We start from the raw sequence: 26,873 nt of genomic DNA on the forward strand, positions 1-26,873 counted from the left end.
ACTGCATTTTTACAGGTGCATACTAGGGAGGCAAAGTGACTTCTCCGAGGTTAACAGTGAAGCTGTGTCAGAGACAAGAGTAGCGTTCTGATCTCCTGATTCTGTCCTGTGCATTCAATACAAGATGATGCCTAGGGCGACCAGACAGCAAGTGTGAAAAATCGGGACAGGGGGTGGGGGGGTAATAGGAGCCTATATAAGAAAAAGACCCAAAAATCAGGACTGTCCCTACAAAATCGGGACATCTGGTCACCCTAATGATGCCTCACCTGACCAAAACTGCCTCTACTTAATCTATTGTGTCGGCTGTCTGCCAATGAGTGATCTGAAACCCAATGTCTCTGTGCATCTGCAAATTAGGAGTTAGATCAGTAGGGGAATGGGTTTCTTTTTTGTGTTCCTAGATTGAATTTTATAAGGTGTTCATGACTGGCCCACCCATCACCCTATTCTTTCATTTGCCTGAGTGGTGCTAATTGATCAATTCAGCTGCTCCTTGTCTAACTGCAGTATTGGAGGCTGCATGTAAAAGGATTGCTCACATTAGGTCTGGCATGTTGATAAACTTTAAAACAATATGTTGTTGTTTTGTTATAAATACTGGCGTTATGTCAATAGATTCTTCCTCTTCCCTCATCACAAATATCACTGCTTGCCAAATGATTGCATATCCTTGTTCTGCTGCCGCTTACAAAACTCCTATAACTTCACCATAAGATGGTACAAACTATGTTTCCAGTCCAAATGGATGAAAGCACTAACTTAATAATACTTTGTAAGAAAATGAGGTTCTCCTGTCACTTCAGAAGTTTCATCTGCTTAGTCATACTGCTGAAACTTCAGGCTCAGCTCAATTTTCTTTACAAACAGGAAGGCTTTTTGAAAATCCTTTTGTGGCTGTGTGCAACTCAGGTCAACACTGGGAGGAGCTCTTTCACTGTTAGAGGTGGAGTGCTGCTATGTGTCCCCAACTCGCAATGAGTCATATCTGATTCCATCTCTCTTTTGTTATATATTTTGAGAGAGTGTGCACTCCTTATCTCCTACAGCTCTTCTTCTGGATAAGCAGGAACAGCTTAGCCAGAAAACAATGAAGCAGCAACAAAATAAAAAAATAAATGCTTTCAAAGTAACAGGTTTACTTCTTAAAATACACCCCTTTGCACTCTGTCTGTGTGTGTGTCTCTCTCTCTCTCTCTGTTCTGCTCCTTGGATTGGGCTGGACCCTGAGGGAGAAAATGGCTAATTCCTGTTTTCTTTGTTCAGGGATATCATGTCCATTTATAAGGAACCACCCCCTGGAATGTTTGTTGTGCCTGATCCCCATGATATGACTAAGGTAAGTGAATATCCAGAACTGATCCAACTCTCCCCTTCTGTGTATCTTGTTTTGCTGGCTACTTTAAGATTTAGTCCATATAAGGCTTGTCCGTATCATCTTTGGAGGGGTGGGGTGGGGATAAGAGTCTCATAGAGCATCCTCAAAAGGTTGTAAAAGAATAAAGTAGCTTACATTTTCCTGGGGACAGTGGGAAGGGGCTGTGTTTAAAACTGGAAGAGGCTTTCGAGGAAGCTGGCTTTGTGAAGTGATAAACTGTGGCTCTGCAGATAAATCCAGTAGAGCCTCCATGGCCATGTGACTTGGTAAAGCACCAATCCTGCTGGTTTCGTGCTGCCAACGCTTGAAAACGATCAGTGGAAATGTTTGAGGAACAGCTGACTCCACTGTGAGCTATTGGATATGGGAAGCTGGGGATGGTAAATGTGGTAGTCAGGTGGCATCAGAAACTTCAGATTAGTGACCCTATTGGCCATGCTTCACACCCAAGCTGATGCAGAGAGATGTAACTTGCACTCCCTGTGCTAGCCTGCATAACTGTGCCCCAGTGGAGGTGTTTTTGGGAGAAGCCTATCCATGTAGTTTCTGCTAAGTGTCACACTGCAGTCAGGATACCCTAGTAAGCTTGCAGACAATGGCTGCTGACAAGATGCATTTGATGCAGTGCATCTCCCAGCCTCCGTGTGACATCCACTCTTTGGGCTGCACTAGTTTCCTGGGAGGCTCGTAGTGGAGAAGAAGTTGCCGCCTCTTTTCCTGTTGCTGCAAGCTTTTCCCACCTCTCCAACCAAGTTTCCACTTCCAGGTTCCACCAGCACTAACCCTTTACTGAATTGAGGCCTTTGGGTTTTAAGATACTGCAAGGGAATAGTTCTTTGAGAGAATTCCTATATACAAGAATACTCCATATTCTGAGTATATACTCAGTATTTTAATCATAACTTTGGCCCAACTTGATGCTGGAAGCTGAAAATACACACACGTTTTCCAACAATGCATTATATCATTGACCATGTCCTAAAGCGTCTTAGTATTGGCATCTTCTTGCAAATTATGAGGAGTTAAAAAGCATTTAAAATTGATCAAGTGATCACATTTGAAAAAGCACGGAAGGAAATAATCTTGCTCAACTAATAGCCCCGGGGGAGTAGTTTCACCTGTATGTGATCAGGATTTTCAGAGGTAACTTTACGGTGAGGAGAGAATGTGCTCCTAACCATAGGTCCTGGCTGAGGAAAGTTAGTGATCCGTTTAAGTACAAATCAGTGCAGTATCTTCAAACCAAGCAAAATCCTCTTGCTGGCGGAAATTCAGAAGTTGGAAAATAAAGCGTTGGGGATGGAAATAGGCGGTGAATATTATTTTTTCTTGTTAATTGTTTTTTGTTTTTTAAATCCTTTTAACTTTTGAAAAGTCGAGCTCTTCCGATGAAGTACTGTTTACTCTGCGTTTGGCTGTGCAGACAGGGAGTGGATGTATGTGCAAGTGTGCGAGGCGTGCGGCTGCCGCGGCCCCTTTGTAAAAAAAGGCTACGTAGGCACGCATCGCGCACAGGTGTGGCAAAGAAATGTGCGGCAGTGGCTCAGGGTATGAGTGAGTCTGGCAGGGAGGGGAAAGAGTGGACCGTGTATGACGTGCTTGTGGGAGAAGCCTGTTCGTGAGCTCTGTGTCGGGATTTCTTGCACTTGTTCGGTTTTGTTGAGAATTTCACCGTGCTGCGCAATTTTGAAGTGGTGCGCAAGATGGGCTTTTGTTTTGCAGATTCATGCATTGATCACAGGCCCATTTGACACGCCTTATGAAGGGGGTTTCTTCTTGTTCCTGTTTCGCTGTCCTCCAGATTATCCCATCCACCCACCAAGGGTCAAACTGATGACAACAGGGAATAACACAGTGAGGTTTAACCCCAACTTCTACCGCAATGGGAAAGTCTGCCTGAGTATTCTAGGGTAAGAGGAGACTTCAGCTGTTTCAAGGGGAAGCCAGGAGTTTGCTGCAGGCAGTTCTCTGCAGTATGTGTCCCCCTCTGCATATTTAGGTCCCAATCCTGCAGTGACATCTGCCTGCACAGATCCTGCATGAAGTCACTTGTACAATGGAGGCCTTAAAGCTGCCAAAATGTAGTAAAATACGACTCTGACTTTCTTTGAACCTACAAAAGCCAGGACTGAAATTCTGTTCTCTCACGCCATTGTGCCTAAGTAGCACAGCACTCATCTCATCTCCCAGTCCCACCATAGAGTTTTGGCCTGAACTTTGCATTTCTTCTGCTTTTGTGGTTTGAAGGCTGACCCTTATTGTTGTTTGAATGTAGATTTTTTTTTGTGGTTTTAATTTCCCGTGTGTGTGTGGTTTTTAAAAAGAAAATAGAAATTTAAAAAAAAAAGCCACTAAGAACTCCCTGGAAAGCTGTTTAACTGCTTCTCTGCTTCCGCCTGTGCTTGGCGCAAAACCATGAGTAGTATAATTATTTTAAGTCCCCACTAGAGCACTGCCTATTCAAACAGTGGTTTCACAAACTTAGGCTCCAATTCTGCAGATGCTTAATTTTAAGCATGTGAGCAATCCCATTAGCTTCAATTGGACTACTGTGCTTAAAGAACATGTATTGATGGTCCCAATCCTGCAAACACATCATCCCGTCCCTGACATGTTAACAATGTAAGGGCATGATCTTGAGCACAGCTGGGCGTGACGCCCGTGCAAGCTGCAGATGCTCATTGTCTCTCAGGGTTGGGGTCTAAATTAGAGCAAACACAGAACAACGGTTTAAGGAAGGAAGATGATTGATGTGAAGGGAGGGGGTGGGTTTGAAGCGGGAGGCACTTGACCACCTCAAGCTCTTGGGACATGCATCAAACTGAAAGGCAGGTGGAGGCAAAGGGAGCAGTAAAAATGAAAGGGTTTAGAAAGTATCTTATGTGCCAGGTGCATCCCTCTTTTGAAATGCTGCCATTCCAGTGGGGGGGAAAGGATCTATAGCAAAAGGGTTAAGGGTGGCCAATGCAGAATCTTTTTTTTTTTTTTTCTAGCAATGTCCCTCTGCATGTGGAATAACACAGTGAGGTTTAACCCCAACTTCTACCGCAATGGGGAAGTCTGCCTGAGTATTCTAACTCTAACACTAACTTCACCCATAAAAGCTTCTAAACACTGCAGATCATTGGGGGCTCTTTTGGGCTCCCTGTTTTTCTTGTCCACTTCCCCTTCTGGGTAGTCCCCGCTTAGCTTTTTCTGATTTCCTAAACTGGGGTTTGTTGACTTGGTAATGGTGAAAGGGGAGGTCACTGAGTCATATTGTAGGTCTTGTGTTTAAATACGTTCCTGTGTTTATGATGTTTCAGCACTTGGACTGGTCCTGCTTGGAGCCCAGCACAGAGTATCTCTTCAGTCCTCATCTCCATACAGTCTCTGATGACTGAGAACCCCTATCACAACGAACCTGGCTTTGAGCAGGTAATAGCTCTGATTCTGAGCACGGTTTACTCCAGTTCTGAAATGACTTGACTCCTGTGTTTTCTCCCCCCGGCTCCCCCACTCCAACTGTGAATTCCCTTTTGCAGAGAGACAATTAGTCATCCCGAGGCTATGCAAGTCTTTGGTGTTAGATACCAGCGATGGTAGCTGAAGTGTATACTTCTGGGCAAAAGGGAGTGTTGTGTAGTAGTTCGAGAACGGGGAGATTCCTACTTTCTGTTTCATTCTTTGCTGCTGAGTTGCTGTGACCTTGAGTAAATCTGTTAACTGCGCCAAGCCCCAAGTTACCCCACATATAAAATGGATATGATACTACCTGACTTGCAGAAGAGCTCAAATGTTTGTAATTCCTTTTGAGATTTTTATGGTGGAATATCCTGTCAGTGCTAATGGTCACCTGGCTTAAATACACAGAGCATGGGTTAAAAAAGTGTTGGCACTCGTGCCACAGAGCCAATGCCACGGATCCCATTTTAACTGACATTATAAGTAAGGTAGTGGAATTAACTGGAAACGTACAGGAAACTGACTATATCTGCAGGGGCTTTTTCTAGTTCTGTCAATCTCTGCTGAAAGTAAATGGCTTCCCTGGGAGGTATTATGTCATACGTGAACCAAACTGCTCAGGTTATCCTGTCCTTCAGTCCCGGAGAGAGAGTGTTGTGCTGGCTTTAGCTGAGTTGATCCATCTCCTCAGCTACCCGAATCCTGTGGAATCTCTTACCAGCTTTTCAGCATAAACTAGATCACTGTACTTGGAGCAGGCAGATCTGTGGAGAGTTCGCTGGGGAGTGTGAAATCCTTCTGGCCCGAGGGGAAGGGATAATAGCCATTCACACCACACTGGACTCAGTGGAGCAATTTACGTTTACAGGAGAGGCACCCTGGGGATAGTAAGAACTATAACGAGTGCATTCGGCATGAGACCATCCGAGTAGCTGTGTGCGACATGCTGGAAGGAAAGTGTCCCTGTCCTGAGCCTTTACGGTAGGTAATGGGGATAAGGAGTGGCCCCACCTTGCTCTGAACAGTCAGGGTCTGCTTTAACTGGGCGCTTCTATATGCTTCATGTTCACTTGCTGAGTCGCTGTTAGGGGCTGGATCTCTGTTGAAGGGGCAGTATCATACGTTGGAACTCTTCTCTGGGTGTTTCTGAACTCCTGAGTTCCAGTCCTAGCTGAGTCACCGTGGGCACCACTAAACCCCTGTTCCTGTTCCCATATTGTAAAGGGGGATGATGTGTCCCTGTCTTGCACAGGTGGATGGCTAATTGTTCCTGATGTGTATCCAATATAATATTTATACAGCCCCTATACTTGTTCCCTGCCCTGCTTTTGTCTCACTATACATCCAGTTGCTATATGACCGCCTCTCCTGCACACTCTTGTTCCTGTATGGTGTGATTCAGTCAGGGTAGTGACACAAGTTAATGCAAACCCCATGTGGCTGAGGTTCCGCTGAGCAGCGGAATGGTTGCCTCAGTTGCCAGGGCAGATTTTTTTTTTGAACGCTTGGATCATCCTCGTAAATGTTTAAGGCATTTTAAGGAGTGTTGTGGATTAGATGAATGACAGGTTTGCTTAACTGAATGGAGTCTCATGTGGCCACGAGGCGATGAGTCCATTGCTTAAATGCTCGCTCATCCTGCATTGACCATGTGCTCTTTTGTGGCGTTCCAGGGGTGTTATGGAGAAGTCTTTCATGGAATACTTTGACTTCTACGAGGGTGCGTGCAAAGAGAGGCTTCACCTCCAAGGACAGACCATGCAGGTAAGCAGCTGACAACCCTCCTTTCCATGCTACGGCTTCATTAGAAGGGCACAGTTTAATGACCTGTTAGGTTGTAAGAAATGAAAGTGGTGATATGCCAGCTATGTGGTGTAAATTGATGTCTGCTTGCTGAGATGGGGCCACAGCTCTTTTTTTATCCTGGCTACCTTGGCTGAAGGAGGTAATCAGCTTGCCTCTAGACATGGCTAATTTAGGAGGGAGGAGAATGGGAGTTCGTTGAAGGGTAGAATTTCTTAAATTCTCTCCAGACATGTGCTTTGATTTCGCATCTGCCATGAAATAAGGCTAGGAGAAATTCCTATTGTTGTTTGTGTTAGGGGGAAAAACACTGTACTAAGTGTCTGCTTAATTCTCTCTCTGTTGGTGCCAATTGTACTTCCTTTGAAAGTTTCCTCCGAAAGCCAGAAAGGGGGGGGCAGAATACACCGGCTTAAATATGCTTGTATTTCCTCTTCATGTGGATCAGGGCCATACAGGTAGTACTGGATGCGGCCCACATAACACATTGTGGGCCACATATGTGGCCGACAATGATAAATAGGTTGAGAACCACTGGTCTATCCTCTGACTCCTGCTAAGAGAATAGGAAATTACCACCACCGCTTGGACAATGGTGTGATTCCAGTAGGGCAGTTCCTATGTCCCTATCAAAGGTTTAGCTAGCTGGTATTTTTTCTGCTGGCCCTGGCTATTTTGGGTGCTTTAGAGGAAATCCTAAAACTCCTGCGATGCTGCTAATCTCTTCTTAAGGGCCCCATCGCTATGTTACTTAGTAATTATGCAATACAATCCGGAGAAGTGGGGGAGAGGTTTCTTCCCGCTCTCCAATCCTGAGAACCAGCTGGTAACTCTTGTAATTTTTATCTGCGGTAGCCTAAGTGAGGAATCAAAGATGCTTTGCTGAGGCCTTGAGGTGCCGAGTGCCTTCAATTTCCATTGATTTCGCTGACCCAGTACAAGCCACTGGGCTTTTCCTAGCACTGCTCCTGAGCCACTCATCAGAAAAAAACCGTTTTTTTGTGTGTTTGTTTTTTGTTTTTTTTCCCCTACTGCTGATTGCTAAGATATTTCGGTATGAATAGAACAGAAGAAGCTTCTAATCAGCCATCTCCCATCTGCTCATTAAAAGATAACCACCTCCCTCTTTCATCAATGGTGATAATTTTACAACCTAATATCTGCCCATGCCCTTTATTGTCAACAAACAGCCCCGTAATCCATAAAATTAGAGCACCCGCAATGCTTGACAAAAGCAGACCGCTTGTGTTTGGACTGAATAGTGCCACCAGGCAACACTGTCTGACTCACATCAGTTGGAATCTTTAGTACAGCGACTAGAGGCTGTCATGTAAAAACCACATGACTTGCGGGGTTATTCGGGAATGGCACCGATCACATTCTACGGTCATAACTGCTGCAGCTGCAAGGAGCAGAGTTTCAATTTATCATTGTAGCACCCAGGAACCCCATTGTGCTAGGCGCTGTACACACACAGTGCTGGTCTTACAGTGGTAGCGATTGCTGTGTTCCTGTCCCCAACCGTCCTAAATTGTAGCATAGACACTTCATTAGATGAACCGTAGATAAAAGAATGAACTGTGTGAAAACGAAGCCATTCCAAAATGTTGGGGTCAGTGTCGTCGTCAGCTTCCCCACATAAGCATAGTGTTTGGGAAAGAAGTTGGCTTTTCAGTTTTGGAGTCTAACGTCATCCTATTGATCCCAGAGCAGGTACAGCATGGGCAGTGCAAGCTTCCTCCCAATCGCTCTGCCAATGTGGTCCTGTCAGGGTGTGAGAGTAGGAGCTAAATCTCTCTTGCCTGTCTGCTGCTGTGAGTGACTGTAGGCAAGTCTGGTCACTTGTGTGCCTCAGTTACTCCATCTGTAAAATGGGGATAATGATACTTGCCTTCCTTTATAAAGCCTCTATGCGAGGTGTTAGTAACTAAGTCTGTAGTCTTTCCTACTGAGACTGTCACTCCCTCCTGCCTGAGACCAATTCATCAGTTCTTTGAAACTCTGGTTCAAATGCAACTAGTGTCCACTCAACCCTTCATCTGGCTGTGGAAGGTAAACTAAGTTCCCTCAAGTTTATTTTGCCTGGGTTTTTCAGATGAGCGTTTAAAAGAGCCAAGGTCCCATATGCTCTGCATTGACACTGACAAACCCCTAACACGCTTGGCAAAGAGAGGTTTAACCAGTGTCTTTGGCCAAAATGTCTCTCCTTGCCATGCAGTTGTCTGCTCAGTTGCTGTTGCCTGCCCTTGCGGTGGGTGTATTTCATAGATGCCGCATAGAGTGTGATGTACTTTGGCACCGTACAAGTGTGTCTCTAAATCTTACATGTTTTCCCCCCAGGATCCTTTTGGTGAGAAACGAGGCCACTTTGACTATCAGTCCCTATTAATCCGTTTGCAAGGTATTCGGCTGAAGGTGCAAGAGAAACACCAGCAGGAGAATGTAGAAATAGACTCTGACAGCAGCTCCTCGGAGACAGAGACGGACACTCAAGGGAGCTCCAAGGCTTAGAGGTCTCTCTCTAAGTGAGAAACCCAATCCTGGGGATGGTTCTGTCTTCGAACTCTAGAATTACCCGACAGACTTGAGAACCAAGCCAATCCCAGAGTGGCTAGAGCTGGAAGAGGTCTTCTGTCTCCTTTAATGCTCTGGTGGATACCAAACAAGAGGACTTCATGGTAGACAAAGCCAAGCTTGTGACAGGCTACTCTAAAAGGTACTTCCTATGCTAGAAAGCTGGAGCATGTGGCATCAGGTTATTTTGAAAACACCTACACTGGGTGGCTTTTTTTTTTCTTTATTGGATTAAAACAATGAGATGTAGAATGCAAGTCCGTTTTACAGCTTTTCTGTTCTTAAATAGCCAGTATGTGCCCTTCCCTCTGGCCATGCTGAATTCCCAAGGACCAGAGCTGTAGGAGCACTTGAGTGGAGTCCATAATACTAAGGGGCCCACTTGCTGCTTGCCCAGGGTTAACTTCTGTCTGGGGAGAGGTGGGGCACAGGTGCTCTGCATATGCCCATCTACCCGCTGATGTCTCTTCTAGACAGACCAAAGATAAACAGGGTGGAGTCTAGGCTTCTTTTTGAAAGCTTCATCCAGTCCCTGGGTGGCTTTTGCTGGCTGGACTTTAGGGGGAAGAGGGGAAGCGGGGGGAGAAATGGATGCAAGCCGTAAAAGCTTATAAATCAAGAGCAGATGCTTTTACCTTGGAAACATCGGAGAGAAAATCACTCGTTCTTTTAACACCCCCCCCACACACACACACACACACAGAGGTTTGGTTTTGGGTTTTTTTTATGATCTTGATTGGAGTTGACATGTTCTACTTTGGCTCTTCTAAATGGAAGTGCTGTTTGCTTTCAGCCCCTGAAGTCAGTGTTTTTTTTTTTCTTTTTCTGCTAATATTTTGATCCAGGACAAATTCAATGCTAGGATAAGGGACATTTATAAGCAGGAAGCCATCTTCTGATGGAGTTCTACAGAGAAGGGGAGGAGCGAATGTCAATAGCAGCAGAACATTCCCTGGCCAAACTTGGCCAGTGGTAAAACTAATTCTTAAAGCTTTGATCGTTCTAACAGCAGAGTCTCATTTTGAGCAATTCATACCTCTTGGGCAGGTGTCGTCTGGCTGCGCGTGCCATTACATCAAGGATGTATTTAAAGTAAGGGGTGTGGAGATGAAACATACCCAGGTCAAGCAGGCAGATAAATAGGCCTGATTGATTTTATTTTGTTACCACCAAACTGGGTGGTAAAATGCTCCCCAGATGAAGGGCTTAATCTTGTTTTACAAGAGCATTGATTAAAAGTTGAGCACATACTATGGTGCATCAACCTTTCCCCCCTCCCCCAATAATTCCTTTGCTGTAATCCTTTCTCCGATTTAATGTGGCATGGAAAGACGCTCCAGGCCAGGTAACTTTGTTCTAAAAAAAATTGTCTTTTTGTAGATCAAATTGCAGTTGTTTTCAATGTCCCATGTGTTGGTGAATTCTTTTCAATACAGATTGTTTATGTAGAATATCAACTATTGTAAATTTTCAGAAGCCTGCCTCCTGCTGCTTAAGTAGCCTTGAGAAGTTGAAAGATGGAAACATTCCTGAATTCAAGGTGCCATTTAACAACTCAATTTTTTTTTCCTCCCCTCAAACAAAATCTCACCTTGGGTCTGTCATTGGTATGGGTTAGAATAGAACCCTATCTTCTCTGAAGGGAAACTCACATAGGAAGTAAATACAGCAGTTTATTCCTTGATAAGGTTTCATGGAGGCATATCAGTATGAGAAGTCATGAGCTGTGCTACTGTGATGCCTGTTTAATCCCATTGTAAATTTCACTGTCTCCATAAATCAATAGTGTCCCCACTTTAAAATGGGTTAGAGCTGGGCCTCTAATGCCTTCATAAGGCAGATCTGGTTCAGAAATATGTATGTGGTGCATGTGGCATTACCATCCACACACACACAATGCCTTACTGTGGACACCATTCACCTAAGCATGTGGCTGTAAACGTATTAGTTTTATAGCGCTGTTACCCGTCCTGCTGTTTCTGAATGTTTCCATTTCAAAGTGACAATCCTCAATGACTGCTCTAGGCAGACATGGTTTAGTGACAGAATTTTAGACCTAATGATTTGAAAATATATGCACAAGAGTCACTATAAAACACCTTGTTTATATACAATTGTACATAAGATTTTTTTTGTGCAATAAAGTTTGTTTTGGCAGAATCTAGACTATTGTATTTTTCATGGGGAAGTGACTTGAGCTTACAGTAGCTTCCTAAAACACTTCAGCAGAGCAGGGATGCTGGTGGGGACAGTTAGTCTCCACAGCTGATAAAAGCTTTGGCCTGGTCCACACTAACCCCCCACTTCGGACTAAGGTACGTAAATTCAGCTACGTTATTAACGTAGCTGAATTCGAAGTACCTTAGTCCAAACTTACCGCGGGTCCAGACGCTGCAGGCAGGCTCCCCTGTTGATGCTGGAGTACCAGCATCAACAGCGAGCACTTCCGGGATCGATTTATCGCGTCTAGACAAGACGCGATAAATCGATCCCAGAACATCGATTGCCTACCTCCGGACCTGGAGGTAAGTGTAGACGTACCCTTTGAGTGGAATTTACCCTTTAAGGAGGTAGAATCACTCCAGTGTTCTAATTTAGAACAGTAGCCCTTTAGATCACACTGATGGTAAAGGTTGCTGATTGGTACAAGTTGAAGGAAATCTAAAGTTAAGCATGTATAATTTTGACCAATTAAATGGACTTTTTTAAACAACTTTATTTAAAGTTAAATGTCCTACTTCAAGTAATATAACAGCAAAGGGAGAATATGTACAGGTGCACACAGCTCAGTGTTTTCCTCTTAACAGTCAGGGTATTGCCTCCTTTGCTTCCTCTGGAGTGATTTCCTGAGAGTAAAGTTCTGTAAAGAGAGCAGGCAGCCAGTACTGAGATTCCCCTGGAGCTTGTGTGTCAAGCCAGGCCATGCCTTCCTTCAGCAGGTGTTCCTGTCAAAACAGACCAAGGTCTCAGAAGCTGAATGGAGAAAACAAGGATCCGCAAAAAAGGGCGCATGCAAGTGTGCCAGAACCACTTCTGCATTCCAGCTCTTCTACAGGCAGGAGAAGGAAGAGTCCCGTGACTCAAGTTAGCACTAGACTGGGCTTCCTTTGCCCCACTCAGTCTAGCTGCTTGTAGTTCGGACAACTGTGATCTCACCACCTCCGCGACTGGAAGTGTTCTCACCCGCTACAAATATTTAAAGGGCAAGTGGCTATACTGACTGCAGAATCACTTCACTACAGCTACCTCCATTCTCTCCATCTGTCCCCACCCAATGCAGTAAAAGTGAAGATTTTATGTTCAATGTGTATTCTACAACCATGGAAGCAAAGCCAGAGCTGGTGAGTAAATTTTACAGAACTAAGGAAGGTGCAGCCCCAATCCCACGGCAAGAAATGAGGGTGGCAGGAGTGAAGTGTGTACATAGTTCACAGCAGCACCAATAAAAGGTATGGACCTGCCATTAAGACCTACAGGGTGAAGAACCCATTTACTTTCTCCCTGGTTCAGTCTTGCAGACTAGATGGGATTAAACTGTTTCCTACCATTTATGGTGGATCTGGTAGTGTAAATGTAACCATAATCCTACTACAATGGCATTTAATCCAACCAAACAAGCATACCACACGAGGTCTACATACATACCAGCACATGCTTGGCACGTTCCATCTCCCACTTTAAACTGGACTTGATCTCGCTGACAGTTACATACCCCTTTTTCTGAAATAAGGGAAGAAAAATGTGTTTTGTAGGACAATGATTTCAGTGCACAGTTAAAGCTCCTTACTAGCTGCTAATGAGCAGGACTTAATATCAGAGTCCATGTTCATATCTTTACAAGCTGAGACCTTAGGTTCTTGCTCATATTAGAATTTACACTCTTCATACCATCTATTCCTTATCCATGGAGCCTGCCCTAGTGTCTCAAGGGTACCCTAGGGCCCCTTACGGGTAGCTTATACTAAAGAATCTCTTGCCACAATACCTCGGCCAGCTGCAAAACCACTGTGTGATCCATGTTCAGTTCAGCTGGTACAGACTGGATCAGATATGTTCCTCCGACAGGAATAATCCCAAAGCCACTGCCCAGAACTTTCAGCTTCTTGATAGCTCGGAGGAGATCGTCCCTGAAGAGGCGGTGGGAGTGAATATAAGACTTCAAAAGAAAAGCTTTTGCTCTTCAGTTGAACCGGACACTAAGTGATGTAGTAAATAAGGGACAACAGCTGTACAAGTGGCAAAGTTAAGGTCTGAAATGAAATGCAGAGGCCAACCCTGCACGTTAAGTGGCTACAGTAATTTCTTCTCATGCTAAGCATCTCTGAAAAGTCAGCTGCTAGTTGTTTAATTCTTCATTCATACTTACCAAGAGGCAACAGCAACTGAAAAATGGAAGGAAGGCAAGCAATCTTAAGGTGTGCTCTGATTCCAACAGGATCACGAGAGGGTCACTAAAACTGTTTGAGTGAACTCATTCCACAACTGTCTAGAACACTCAGAGTTTGAGTTCACAGGACTTATATAAATTGCCAAAATAAAAGATTCAAAAGACAATGTCAGGCCCAAAATTCAGATCCTGTAAGACAACCTTTTGCAAACCCTATCAACAGAAAGGTCTCCAAGCAGAAGAAAGTTGAAATAATGAAAGTTCAGTAGAAACTGTTATTTGTTCAAGTAATACTCTCTAGCAGGTTGGGGACTGGTACATAGTAACACCTTGCTAATGCAGGAGAAGAAAGTGAAACTCAGTCTATTTTCACTGTTCAAGTGAATCTGTGGCAAAAGTATGAATCTAATTTTCATAAGAGGTTACACTTAACATACTAAATACAGGTTTCAGAGTAGCAGCCGTGTTAGTCTGTAAGCCCATGAACGCGTATGCTCAAATAAATTTGTTAGTCTCTAAGGTGCCACAAGTACTCCTGTTCTTTATACTAAATACAGATTTCCTTATCTTAGCAGTCCTCTTAAGTAACTCAATGTACATGCAATGTAAAGTCAAAAATAAAAAAAAAAAAAAAAAAAAAAACTTAAGTCTGCTGTCAGTTCTTCTCGATGCAAGTACAGACTGTTTACATTGCAATACAGACTTAGCTAATGTTTCACTTGTGGGACTTTAGTGTAATTTGTCTTAATGTATGATCTGCACCTGTTATCCACAAATATGGATTCTTATTAACTGAGTATCTAAGCTATCCGAAAAATATTTTGTATAATGTAATCCTGAGAGGAGGGAAGAGGGCAGGAATTGTGCTGGGCTCCTCCAGCAGGCATTGTTTAATAATAGGGCATTGCTTGCAACCTTAATTATGGACTCACTACTGAGAGACTTATAATTATGGAGCTATCTGGGGTCCTATTAGCAGCAACGGAACCTTCAGGTGCCTGTCTATATTAACGGTCACTTTTTATTCATGCTGTTTTCAGGTTCCCCTTGATTATAACACAGTTCAAGCAGATACTCACTGGCTGACATCCTGGGCAAACTTCCCTCTTCCCTTTAGCACTTGCTGATGAAGTTCCTCCAGGGTTATGAGACCTAGAGAGAACAAATGAGGGAGGAGATGTTAATACAGAGCAAAGGTTCCTCTGCTAGCATTATAGATCACTTGAATTTCCTTTTCACATTCGCCATTATCTTACATGTTCCTTTCATTTACGTAGTCATTTTAATCTGTTTTTCACTGTATTCGATTTCCCAGCTTTAGGTAGGATATTAAATGTCTAAACATTTCTAGTCCCAGATTGAGAGTACGGTGGAGTTAGTTGCTGTTTTCTCCCATTAATGGATCAGGCACATTTAATTCATTAAAAATGGACTGTTAGCTCCTTGGGGGCAAGGACTGTCTTTTTGTTCTGTTTGTTCAGCACCTACCACCATGGAGTTCTGGTCCAAAACTGGGGCCGCTAGCCGCTATTGCAGTACAAACTAACAGCAGATGCCATACACATGACGTTACCTTACAATAAATGCTTGCATAATAAGTTACTTTTGACATCTAGAGTAAGCATTTCTAAATCAGGCCCTTATTTATTACTTTTACTTCACAGGATATCAGGTCAGTTCTTTAAAATAAGAGTTGTGTCAAATTATTTAGCAATAGTGGGCTAGAAATTCATTCCCCCCCCCCCCACCCCGTGTGTCTCTATGTATAGTTTAAAAAAAATAAAAATCAATTACTAATCCTCCAATCCTTGCTATGAACTTGAGGTACTGCTACAGGCTCACCTAACATTTTATGGCATTGTTAAGCAGTGTCTTTGCTGCTTAAAAAAAAAAGGTGTGGGAAGTTTACATTGTAATAACTAACACACATTAGCTATTTCACTATAAAATCTTATCGGTGACTGCATGCAGGTAGCTTTTACTGCGCTGTAGCTAGGCAACATCAACACTATCCCCTCCCACCCACAATTCAGCTCACCGAGCAAAAAGCTACAGAGCCTTGCCGCCAAGCAGGGTGGATTTGATTTAAATCACTACTCGAGAAGATTCGATTTAATCACGGTTTTCTACATAAAAGTGCATTCTTGTTGGTTATTACCTTAATACATATTCATCACAACTCAGAGATAGACGTAGGTTTCATTTTTAGAAGGTACACATTATCTATTTTTAAACAGTGATTTATTTTGAAAGCGTTTCAGATTAGTTTTACAGCTATATCAGAAAATGAATGATTGTTTGGTTATTTCATTTACCAAAGGTAATTGAAGCAGATATTTATGAAGTCATTGGGAGGTGAACTATCTCCAATTCAACAGGTTAATATTTGGAGGATTTTCTTGCCATGCTGTATTAGGAGGAGAACATCACCAGACAGAAGTTTAAATTGTTTTATTTAACTAAAACAACAGTAAGTATTCTGGATTTTTTTCTTCAACAGCAAACATATAATATTTTAACAAAAAAGCACATGTCCCTCGCGTCTCACATTTATCTCCAGACTTCTTCTCCTTGTCCAGATCTATTCCACCCCCAACAATCTTCTATTCATTGAACTTTTTGAAACTTTGCACTTGTAGAGAGGTAAGGGATTGACTCTGTATACACAAATTTGCAGAGGGACAATAGAGTTGAGGTCTGTTATTTCTCACCTCTATTTATTTATTTAAAAACATTTTTGCTGTTAAGCATGTTATCTCTCTGGAGCCACAAATCCACAGTTTGAGAACTGCAAAACTAAGCATCTCTAATAATATCTTTTAGACTGAGCACTGAGTCCCATTGGGTAGATAGAAAGATTAACCTAAATAATCTATACAGAAATCCCTGGAACCCCATAAAATTGGGTCCCTAATCCATGAACTATTTGAACTCATTTACAAAACTTTTCTTAAACATTACGTGAATATATTCTCATACTACAGAATTAGAATTTATAATCCCTATTCCATGATGAGATATCTTTGAGCTATAATGTATCTTAATTAAACCTATCTTTAGATTTTTTTTTTTAATAAAATGCTTTTTGAGGAAAAAACACTTTTTTTTTTTTTTTTATTTTTTATTTTTTTTCACCCTTCCTCCAACGGTTTTTTTAAGAAAAAACAAAAGCTGTGTGTGTTAGCTACCTCGCTGTAAAAACTAAACCACCCTTTTCTATTGGAGCGGAGACGGAGACAAAGCCAAAACCATTTTCTCAGCACTTTTTGAAACCCGATACAGTACGCCACACACTGAGCATCTTACCAAGCATGGCTCAGTTTCCAGAAGCACCTGTAACATACAACCAGCAGAAGCCAGTATTTGCTCCTGTGCTCAAGAGGCAAACATGTAGAGTTCTCACCTCCATTTCTGTGTTTCAGAGCCAGACAAACTTCAATAATCTGAACACCCAGCTCATAGTAGAAGTCTCCAACTCCCAGCATCTCTGACCAGAATCCTTTACCAGCTGCAAAGGAAGGGTGGGGGGGAGAATTAGATTAAGCGTCAAAGCTATTCTTCTTCATTAACAGCCTAATCCTGCAAGCACTTTGGCCAAGATCCTCCAAGGCATTTAGGCTCCTAAGTACCTTGGAGGATCTGAGCCTTACTGATGGCAGTAGGGCTACTCTCAATCACAAGCACTGTACTCTGTAGAGTTTGCAGGATTGGGCCCTGTGATAAGGTGATGCAGCAGCCCAGGAGTTAAGGAAGCTCTTCCTATCACAGGGTAGGCAAGATGTATAAGGATGTGTCCTCTTAGGCTCCAGTCTGTCAGCCAGAGGAAGTCAGATTTGTCAGCTGAGTTGCTTTATTTGGGGTTGTTCATGTCTTTTTTGTTCAAATAAAACATGGCCTAAAGGAAAGGCCTTAAAAGGACTTAGGCCTGGTGCTTGCTTCCCTTCCCAGGCTGGCAAAACAGCCCATCAGTTTACAGGCCCAAAGAACCAAATCCCACCATCTTTACTCAGCACCGCTCCTATCAACTTCAATGAGAGATTTTCCCGAGCAAAGACAATACAATTGGTCTCCAAACTCAATCACGACATTCAGTATTAAACCTCTCCAGCATATATTCCTTACATGCCAATGGATCCACTCCGATGGTTGCACACATGTCCTGGAACTGGACCCGAAACTGGGGATTTTTACGAATCTCTTGCTTGTGTTTGCTGGCAAACTCTTCTAAGTTGGTCTTAAACATGTCCAGTTGCTTAGACATCTGTGAGTGAAGAGGGGAAGCATCTATGACTGAACGCTTGCTTTATAACATTATATAAAACAGTATGGCTTTAGAAAAGTACAGCATGGCACTGGTACAAAACATGACAAGGTCCCTGTCTAACCTACACAGACAAGAACGGCCATACTGGGTGAGACCAATGGTCCATCTAGCCCAGTAGCCTGTCTTCCAACAAAGGCCAGTGCCAGATGCTTCAGAGGGAATGACAGAACGGGAATAATCAGGTGACTCATCTCCTGTCATTCACTCCCAGCTTCTGGCAGTCAGAGGTTTAGGAACACCCAGAGCATGGAGTCTTAATTCTTTTTTGAATCCAGTTTATATTTTTGACCTTCACAACATCCTCCAGCAATGAGTTCCACAGGCTGATGGTGCATTGTGTGAAGTGCTTCCTTGTGTTTATTTTAAACCTGCTGCCTATTAATTTCATCGGGAGACTCCTGGTTCTTGTGTTATGTGAAGGGATAAATAACACTTCCCTATTCACTTTCTACAGCCCATTCATGATTTTATAGACCTCTATCGCAGGGGTTCTCAAACTGGGGGTCGGGACCTCTCAAGGGGTCATGAGGTTATTACACGGGGGGTCGCGAGCTGTCAGCCTCCACCCCAACCCCCGCTTTGCCTCCAGCATTTATAATGGTGTTAAATATATTAACAAGTGTTTTTCATTTATAAGGGGGGGGGGGTCGCACTCAGAGGCTTGGTATGTGAAAGGGGTCACCAGTACAAAAGTCTGAGAACCACTGCTCTGTTGTATTCCTCCTTGATCATCTCTTTTCTAAGGCCTGGTCTACACTAACCCCCCAAGTCGAAGTAAGGTACGCAACTTCAGCTACGTGAATAACGTAGCTGAAGTCGACATACCTTACTTCGAACTTACCGCAGTTCAGACGCGGTCCACACGGGGCAGGCAGGCTCCCCCGTCGACTCCGCGGTACTCCTCTCGTTGAGATGGAGTACCGCAGTCGACGGCGAGCACTTCCTGGTTCGATTTATTGCGTCCAGACCAGACGCGATAAGTCGAACCCGGAAGTTCGATCCCCAGCCGCCGAACTAGCGGCCAAGTATAGACCAGCCCTTAGATGAACAGTCCCAATGTTTTTAATGTCTCCTCGTATGGAAGCTGTTCCATACCCCATAGCATTTCTGTTGCCCTTTCTCTATACTTTTTCCAATTCTAATATATCTTTTTTGAGATGGGATAACCAGAACGGCATGCTGTTTTCAAGGTGTGGGCATACCATGCATTTAGATAGTGGCATTTGATATTTTCTGCCTTATCTGTCCCTTTCCTAACACTTAACTTTTTCGGACTGTAACTGCACATTTGAGCAGATATCTTCAGAGAACTATCCACAATGACTCCAAGATCTCTTTCTTGAGTGGTAACAGCTAATTTAGACCCCAACATTTTGTATGTATAGTTGGGATTATGTTTTCCAAGGTGCATTACTTTGCATTTATCAACATTGAATTTCACCTGTCATTTTGTTGCCCAGTCGGACAGTTTTGTGAGATCCCTTTGTAACTCTTTGCAGTCAGCTTTGGATAGAACTATTTGAGTAATTTTGTACTGTCTGCAAATTTTGCTACCTCACTGTTTACCCCTTTTTCCAGATCACTTATGAATATGTTGAATAGCCTTGGTCCAAGTACAGATCCTTAGGGGACTCCCACTATTTACTGCTCCACTGTGAAAACTGACCATTTATTCCTACCCTTTGTTTCCTATCTTTTAACCAGTTACTGATCCATGAGAGCACCTTCCCTCTTATCCCAGGACTCCTTACTTTGCTTAAGAGCCTTTGGTGAGAGACTTCAAAGGCTTTCTAAAAGTCCAAGTATACTATATCCACTGGAATATCTTCGTCCACAGGGTTGACGACACCCTCAAAGAATTCTAATAGATTGGCGAGGCATGATTGCCAAAGCCACATTGATTCTTCTCCAACATATTGTGTTTATCTATGTGTCTGATCATTCTGTTCTTTACTACAGTTTCAACCAATTTTCCTGGTATTAAAGTTAGGTTTACCGGGCTGTAATTTCCAGGATTGCCTCTGGTGCCGTTTAAAAAATAAGAAGACAATTACCATAGGGATCTTAGATGGAGGATATGACAAGAGAAGACTGCTCACAGGAGAAACATAATGAGAAGTCAGAATCCTTTGTTTGTTTAAATATATATTTAAACAATCAGGCATAAATAATGGAGTAGTCCACAATAGAGCAGGGATGGCGTGGCATTTACCAGGGGCAGTTTTCACCAGGTAAAATCATATTTTTTTACTGTCCCCGAAAAAACTAATTAGTCCCAGTTTAAGGCATTTTCTATTTTAGAAACTGTTTCATTAACGCACACCATATTATACTTAGTTTTCATTACATATTCAAATTGTGGTTACATAAGACAGTTGATGCATAGATTAATTTAAGGTCGTACAAATAGGAAGTAAAACTGCCGCGGTGAAATACTGAACAACAGAATGTCTGTGTACATTTTGGTTCAGTAGTTTCCTCAAGGAAGCTATATATGTAATGACTCATTTCAGTATTACATAAACAAAAGTCAAAGACACTCGATTATATGAAAACGCCAATAATGCAGAGTTGTAGGCTTAAGGCATTAAGCAAGCAGAAGCATGCAGATTTGCAGCCTACTAGTTCAGGTCCATTTGGTCATGCAGTGTTCTGTAATGGACCAACTCTGATGTAGTGGATCGACTGAGCTTTTGAATGGATGTATCCAAAGTTTGAAAAGGTTCGTTCTGGGCTTGCTGGACAGTGGAGCAATTATTTTTCCCCACTTCACAGTTTAAACTGGGATTAAGCTGGTATTTACTTGCATCCTGCCCTAAACTAGTTTTTTCCCAGAAAAATACCAACCTTGCACAGGAGGCAAGATAAGGGATGGAAAGCCAACTGAAAAGAGACTGTTGAGGTTGTTTTGGGGGGTGGGGGCGGAGATCTGGAAAGCCTACCTGGTGCACACTGAAGAAGAAGTTCTAAGCAAAGTTCTTGTTGTGAAGAAGGGCCCTAAAACGTAAGTGGGAAGAGGATTCACAGTCACCCACGACTTCCAGATTTCCAGCCTAAAATCAGGTAAAACTAACAGGTGCAGTACTCTTGTTTTTCCCACCAACATCACCGCATCAAGCCACAATAATAAATAGGTGGACAGCTCCAGTTTCAGAGCATGCTGCAAAAACCTCACATCCCTCCAACTTTCAAGTCCACCGCATACCAGCAATAGTCCTTACACATTCAACCTGTCTCACCTGAGCCAGTTGGTCTTCAGCCAGAACCGTCCCTCGCTCCTTGTATTTGGCCTAGGAGATTAAAAAAAAATTCCCCCTAATCATTTTATTTACATTTTTCAGAGGTCCCACATGGGCTGGGACCACTTCTCCTCTGCAGGGTCCCCCACCAGTGCCACCACCATTTCTGCAGTACATCTGCATTTTAAACTAGAAAACCCATCCCTGACTTGCGCCCCACCCACCAACCCTTTATCTTCAAGGGAGAGGATACTCCTGGTTTGGGTGACAGGGGTGTCCTACAACCAGTTGCTTTGGAGAAAAGAACCAGTAGTTTCGAAGTTGCTGGGGGAGGAGGGAGGACGACACCAGTGGAGTTTAAATTGTCAAAAGGGGTACTCAGACCCAGCTGAATTTAGGGCAGGGGGCTACAGACTCTCAACACCCCAAGGGTCTGGAGAATTCAGACCCCCTTGCTTGAGGGAAAAAGGGCTCAGCCTCTCCAGGCTGGAGTGGGAGGAATGGGACTCAGCACCCCCTTTAACTAGGGAAGGGGGGGGAACTCAGCACCCCCTTTAACTAGGGAAGGGGGGGGAACTCAGCACCTCCAAGGTCCAGGGCAAGGCGGCTGGGATGGGGGGGTTGTTCAGCCCCCCGAGAATGTGGGTGCAGGGGCGGACTTGGCACCCCTCTATCTGGAGGGGGGGTGGATCTCAGCCTCCGCAGGATGGGGGAGGAATGGGACTCGGCCCCCGCAGGGTCCGGGATAAGAGAGGGTGGGGGAGGCTCAGGAGGGACTCGGCCCCCCTGGATCTGGGGCGACCCCCGGTGGGGGGGAGTCTCAGCCCCTGCCGAGGATGTGGGTGCGGGGGGGTGTCTCGGCCCCCCCCGGGATCTGGGGTCGGGCTGAAGGGGGGGGCCGCGGCCCCGGCTCTCACCTCCGCCAGCTTCCTCTTGGCGATGGCGCCCGCTCCCACCCCCCGCCGGTGCATCCCGGCGGCGGGGAACCGCCCGGCTCCCGGGACACGCTCTGGGGGCTCCCGAACCGGAAATGCCTCGGGGCGACGTCATCTCTCTGCGACCGGAAGTGGCTTCTTCCCTCCCGCTCCCCCATTCTAAAGGGGTGGGGCTAACTCGCCCCAGCCAATGCGCCTGCGCCTTCTCGCAGGAGGGGGTTGATTCCCCTTCCCCCCCCACCGAGATTCTAGGGGTGGGGCTAATCCCCCTGCTACCAAAAATCCTGGGGGGGGCTAATACCCCCTTGTACCCCCAAATCCTGGAGGAGGGGCTCATACCACCCCAAGTCCTGGAGGAGGGGCTCATACCACCCCAAATCCTGGAGGAGGGGCTCATACCAATTTGTACCCCCCCCAATGTTGGGGGTCAACTTCCTACCAAGATCTTGGGTGTTGGAGTCTAATCTCCCCTCCTACCAAACTCCTGAGCGGGGGGAGGGGGGGAAATCCTGCTACCATCCCCTCCAAAATCTGGGGGCTAACGCCCCCAATTCCTGGGAGACCAATTCCACTGGCACCCTTGAAATAATCAGCAGAGGAGGTTGAGTCCCACTTGCCCCCTGCAGTTCTCGGATTCCTTCCTTCCCCTGACCTCAGCCCTGAAGGGTTCACTGTACCCCCTGCCTTCCCACAAACTCTATGGGTCTGTCTACTCTGCAATGTACCCTGAGGGCATTCTGCACCAAAATATTAAAAATTCTGCGCCAAAATATTAAAAATGCTGCACACAATATTTTAAAATTCTGCAAGTTTTATTTGTCAATAAATAAATGCAGTGGCTCCAGCATGGCAGTGGGGAAGCACAGGCCACAGGCTGTATGAAGGTGGGAGGTCATCCTGTAGGGCCCCCCCCCCCGGGACACAGACTCAGCAGTGAGGCTGCACCCGACCTTGACACAGTACAAGGCCTGGGCCTGCCCCAGAAACACCCTGGGGCCCTGCCCCTCTGTGCCAAGCACACCAGGTGTGGGGCAGGCAGGCTCAACCAGGCAGGATCCAAGTGTGGAGGGGATCAGAGTGGGGGGATCCAGGTGTGGGGTGAGAGGGTTCTGTGAGGGACAATCTGGGTGCAGGCAGCTCAGTGGGGAGTCGAGGTGTGGGGGGATCTGGAGGCACAGAGGCTCGTTGGGTGGGGTTCCAGGTGCAGGGGCAATGGGACTCTATAGGGGCTTCCAGGTGAAGGTAGTTGGGACTCAGCAGTGGGGTCTGGGTATGGGGGTCTCAGCAAGGGCTCTGAGTGCTGGGAGAGTGGGGATTGGTGGGGTGGGGGGCTGGGTGCAGCTACTTGGGGGTCAATGACATGGGGGTCTGGATGTGGGGGCTCAGGGTGGGGCATCAGGGTGGGGGTTTGACTGTAGGGAGCTCAGTGGGGGTGCAGGGGTGGGGATCCGGAGGCAGGGGGTCTGGGTGAAGGGCAGCTCCAGATGCAAGGATTGAGGTTCAGTGGGGTGGGGTTCAGGTCTGAAGGGCTAGGGGGGTTCTGGATGTACTGCGTGAGGCTTGGTAGGTGTGTCTGGATATGGGAGGTCCGAGATGCACTGGGGTTGAGTGGATGGGGGAGCAGTTCCCTGTACAGTGACCCCTCCCCCCACAACTGTGGAGCAATGGGGGCGGGAAGCAGGGGAGAATGCTAAACTTCCTGCAGCTGGGGGAGGGTTTTTTTTGGGGGGGGGGGGCTGACACAGCCACAGCCACTCCTTGCAGGGGAAGAGGAAGTCCCGTCCTCTCCTGCCTCCAGCCCAGCCGGGACTAGCAGCTGATCCTGGCTCAGGGTAGGAGCCACTGGCTGGGGTGTCCCCAGCCCCTCAGTGACTTACCTCTCCACTGGCTGCTCCAGATGCCTGAAATGATGTACCTGCACTGCTAGGGAGTAGTGCGTGACTCTTCTTTGCTTCCCTGTCAGAAAGTCATTTTTCTGCGGGGAAGCAAAGAAATGTGCAGGGGACATGAATTCTGCTCATGTGCAGTGGTGCAGAATTCTGCTAGGAGTAAATGTAAGCTCGGGGTTAGTAGAACTCAAGTTAGCAGACCCTGGGTTTGCTAACCTAGAGCTTGAGCTTCTACACTCATTTGTAACCCTAGGCTAGGAGTTGTTGAATGCTGGATTCCCAACCTGGGGCTCCAGTGTCTACATTGCATTATGCAGGCCCAAGTCTGACCTCCCATAACCCAGACTTCATAGCATCCTCCCAAAATGTGACAGGCATCTTCTGTAGCCCTTTGTTCATGGTGAAGTGTGGGAAAACTTAACTGTCCACCAAACTTGACTATTCAGATGACAAAGAAAGTTGGCCCATGGGATTGTGGGATACTGTTGGCAGGGTCCCAGATCACAAGTCTAGTGGGGCTGCATCTGCACTGCGTAACAATAGGGCTTGAACCCTGGGTCCTGGCTTGACTCAGGCTTGGACCCTCCATGCCATGAGGTGCTGGGACCAAGCCCTGGGTTAGCGTGATTTGCATGTAGATGGAAGTGGGATAGGCTTGAGCCTGAGTTTGAACCCCGGGCTTACATTGCAGTGTAGACATACCCTGTGTGGCCTGCCTTTACCACTTTTGTGTTCCTGTCTTCTGGAATGATAGAACCTTGCACCCCAAAGGCTGATGATTCCTTGGCCCTTCCCGCCCCCAAATGCCAAGTGACTGCACGCTCTGCACCCCAGCATCTAAAACAGATTCCCCTCACACCTACTTCACGAGGGGGTCAGTCCTTGATAAACCATGAGTACTGGCTTGCCCTTATTCCCCAGACCCTGCATGTGTTATTCAATTACAAATAATGATAGAAGAAGGCAGGGATCGGAGTCAGAGAAGATCAGATCTCTCAGTGGTCTTTCATTATAAAGTACATTGCTCATGTCACATTTACATTTCGGCTTCACCCCGCCCTTGCTGTGAGTGAAACTCAGAAATGATTTAAGCCCCGTGGAGATAGTCATGTAATTTGCTGGGAGAGTCCCTTCCTGCTAAATCTTGAACCAGAGCTTAGCCAACTTCATACATTAAATCAGTGGTCCACCACCTTTTCCATACCAGGACTTCCCTCTGATCTACCCAGACCCCCCTTATCTTTCAGCAACATTGGCTGGGTGCAAGATGGTTGCAGCCCCCCGATACTTGTTCATGAACCCTCAATGAAGTCATGCATTAAATGAATCCCGCCTTATCTCCAGGGCTCTTGTTTAGTTAAAACACACACACAAAAGCGCTTTATGGAACTTCTGCTTTTAACTGTCTTAACATTCAAGCTATATATAGATGATCTATATAAAAAAACCCAAAGTTCCAGATTTTTAAAGGTCTTAATGCATTAGACTCTGTCCTGTAGTACTAATGTGCTCTGTTCCCAAAGTGTCCTGTAGCATCTATGATGGTAGAATCCTAGTGTGCATGTTATTGGCATATTAGGGCATCGCTCAAAGACGGCAGAGTTAAGATTGCGTTGCAGGGTGTGGCATTATTTTAAATTTGTATTTCCTGGTTTTCAGAGGTTTCAGTGTAGCCACTTTTGACATTCTGGTAGGGCACAAGATACAACTGGGCAATCTCAATTCTTAATGAAGTTTTTGGTAATTGTACCATGGGTCAAAAATAAAACATTCCCTGTCTATAGACAAACTCCACTTACCACCATGCTAGCAAGAGTTAAAAGAACTCTTGGTCCTTTCTAGGATTGTCTTGTCCAAATATTATTAAAAATCCATGTAAAAGACAATTTTGCTTTTTTTTTTTTAAATTGCATTTAAAAGGCACAATGTTGACTGTCGTGCTGGTGAAATGTGCCATCCCCTTTGATCTCCAGCAGGTGGTGGGATGGCTTCTGAATGGGCCCATCTGCAGACAAAATTGATGGCTCCCCCTCAAAAGAGGGGATGGACCAAAATGAAGCAGAGGTCAGCTGATTCCTTGGGACAAATCAAAATTGCGGAGCTGGCCCCAGAGGGACCAGAGTAGTGCATGCCCCAAGAAGATAACCAGGAAGTCAATCCTAGCCCTGGAGACTGAAGTCCTCCAATTAGCCATGGAGGAGGAATAGCATGCAAAGTAGCTGGACACGTTTGCACCTTCTGCCAATGTGTCTCAATCCTGAGCTGTAGCAAACCTCTCTAGGACTGATAGGGCAGCTCCGGTTCCATTCAGTCCTTGGCCTTGCTGCTGCGTCTGCCTGCAGAGGTGACAATGAACGCTGTGACTTTTTTTTGGGGGGGGGTTAAATGGCATGGACGCGTGTCCACAGTGAAATGGGTTGCAATCCTTTTACCCAGGCCAGGCATCATCCAGCAGATGAGTCTGACACGGTGGTATCTTAACAACGTGCCCTTCACATTTCTTAGATGAGGCTGTATTATGGGTCCAAATTCATGAGATGCCGTCATTAACCTCAGGCCAAGTCTACCCTAGGATTGCTGGTACAGCTATATTGGTATACGGTATTTGGCAAAGGGTTTTCATAGATTCATAGCTTCATAGATTCTAGGACTGGAAGGGACCTCGAGAGGTCATCGAGTCCAGTCCCCTGCCCACATGGCAGGACCAAATACTGTCTAGACCATCCCTGATAGACATTTATCTAACCTACTCTGAAATATCTCCAGAGATGGAGATTCCACAACCTCCCTAGGCAATTTATTCCAGTGTTTAACCACCCTGACAGTTAGGAACTTTTTCCTAATGTCCAACCTAGACCTCCCTTGCTGCAGTTTAAGCCCATTGCTTCTTGTTCTATCCT

The 26,873-nt window shown here is 45.2% G+C and overlaps 2 protein-coding genes across 4 annotated transcripts; one reads left to right on the forward strand and one right to left on the reverse strand.

The window, feature by feature from the left end:
* Window positions 1-1,248: 1,248 nt before the first annotated feature.
* Window positions 1,249-11,350, forward strand: UBE2Z (ubiquitin conjugating enzyme E2 Z). 2 transcript variants are annotated; one of them, XM_024203759.2, is made up of 6 exons: window positions 1,249-1,339; window positions 3,101-3,288; window positions 4,684-4,795; window positions 5,691-5,803; window positions 6,496-6,586; window positions 8,966-11,350. In XM_024203759.2, exons 1-6 carry the CDS (start codon window positions 1,274-1,276, stop codon window positions 9,134-9,136), a joined length of 741 nt encoding a protein of 246 aa, XP_024059527.1. In that variant the 5' UTR covers window positions 1,249-1,273; the 3' UTR covers window positions 9,137-11,350. The 2 variants fall into 2 exon arrangements, with proteins under 2 accessions (XP_024059527.1, XP_024059526.1); XM_024203758.2 differs by lacking the exon at window positions 1,249-1,339 and having other exon boundaries at window positions 2,860-3,288.
* Window positions 11,351-11,897: 547 nt separating this feature from the next.
* Window positions 11,898-22,178, reverse strand: SNF8 (SNF8 subunit of ESCRT-II). 2 transcript variants are annotated; one of them, XM_024203733.1, is made up of 8 exons: window positions 22,067-22,178; window positions 21,150-21,200; window positions 17,709-17,847; window positions 16,990-17,094; window positions 14,666-14,738; window positions 13,185-13,326; window positions 12,845-12,919; window positions 11,898-12,144 (listed from the first exon to the last, which is right to left on the reverse strand). In XM_024203733.1, the coding sequence occupies exons 1-8, from the start codon at window positions 22,118-22,120 to the stop codon at window positions 12,007-12,009; spliced, it is 777 nt and encodes a 258-aa protein (XP_024059501.1). In that variant the 5' UTR covers window positions 22,121-22,178; the 3' UTR covers window positions 11,898-12,006. The 2 variants fall into 2 exon arrangements, with proteins under 2 accessions (XP_024059501.1, XP_024059502.1); XM_024203734.2 differs by lacking the exon at window positions 22,067-22,178 and adding an exon at window positions 20,853-20,907 and having other exon boundaries at window positions 21,150-21,199.
* Window positions 22,179-26,873: the final 4,695 nt, after the last annotated feature.

Source organism: Terrapene carolina, unplaced genomic scaffold (genome assembly GCF_002925995.2).
Source record: "Terrapene carolina triunguis isolate 2854851 unplaced genomic scaffold, T_m_triunguis-2.0 Scaffold193, whole genome shotgun sequence".
Taxonomy (NCBI): Eukaryota; Metazoa; Chordata; order Testudines; family Emydidae; genus Terrapene; species Terrapene triunguis.

Coding starts and splice junctions, on each gene's coding strand:
- UBE2Z (XM_024203758.2), top strand. CDS start 2,969: ATGACGTGCTTGTGGGAGAAGCCTGTTCGTGAGCTCTGTGTCGGGATT. Junction 3,289..4,683: donor GTCTGCCTGAGTATTCTAGG/GTAAGAGGAGAC, acceptor ATGATGTTTCAG/CACTTGGACTGGTCCTGCTT. Junction 6,587..8,965: donor TCCAAGGACAGACCATGCAG/GTAAGCAGCTGA, acceptor TTTTCCCCCCAG/GATCCTTTTGGTGAGAAACG.
- SNF8 (XM_024203733.1), bottom strand. CDS start 22,120: ATGCACCGGCGGGGGGTGGGAGCGGGCGCCATCGCCAAGAGGAAGCTG. Junction 17,095..17,708: donor CGGAGTGGATCCATTGGCAT/GTAAGGAATATA, acceptor CTTCCTTTGCAG/CTGGTAAAGGATTCTGGTCA. Junction 12,920..13,184: donor TGGTTTTGCAGCTGGCCGAG/GTATTGTGGCAA, acceptor CCCTTATTTCAG/AAAAAGGGGTATGTAACTGT.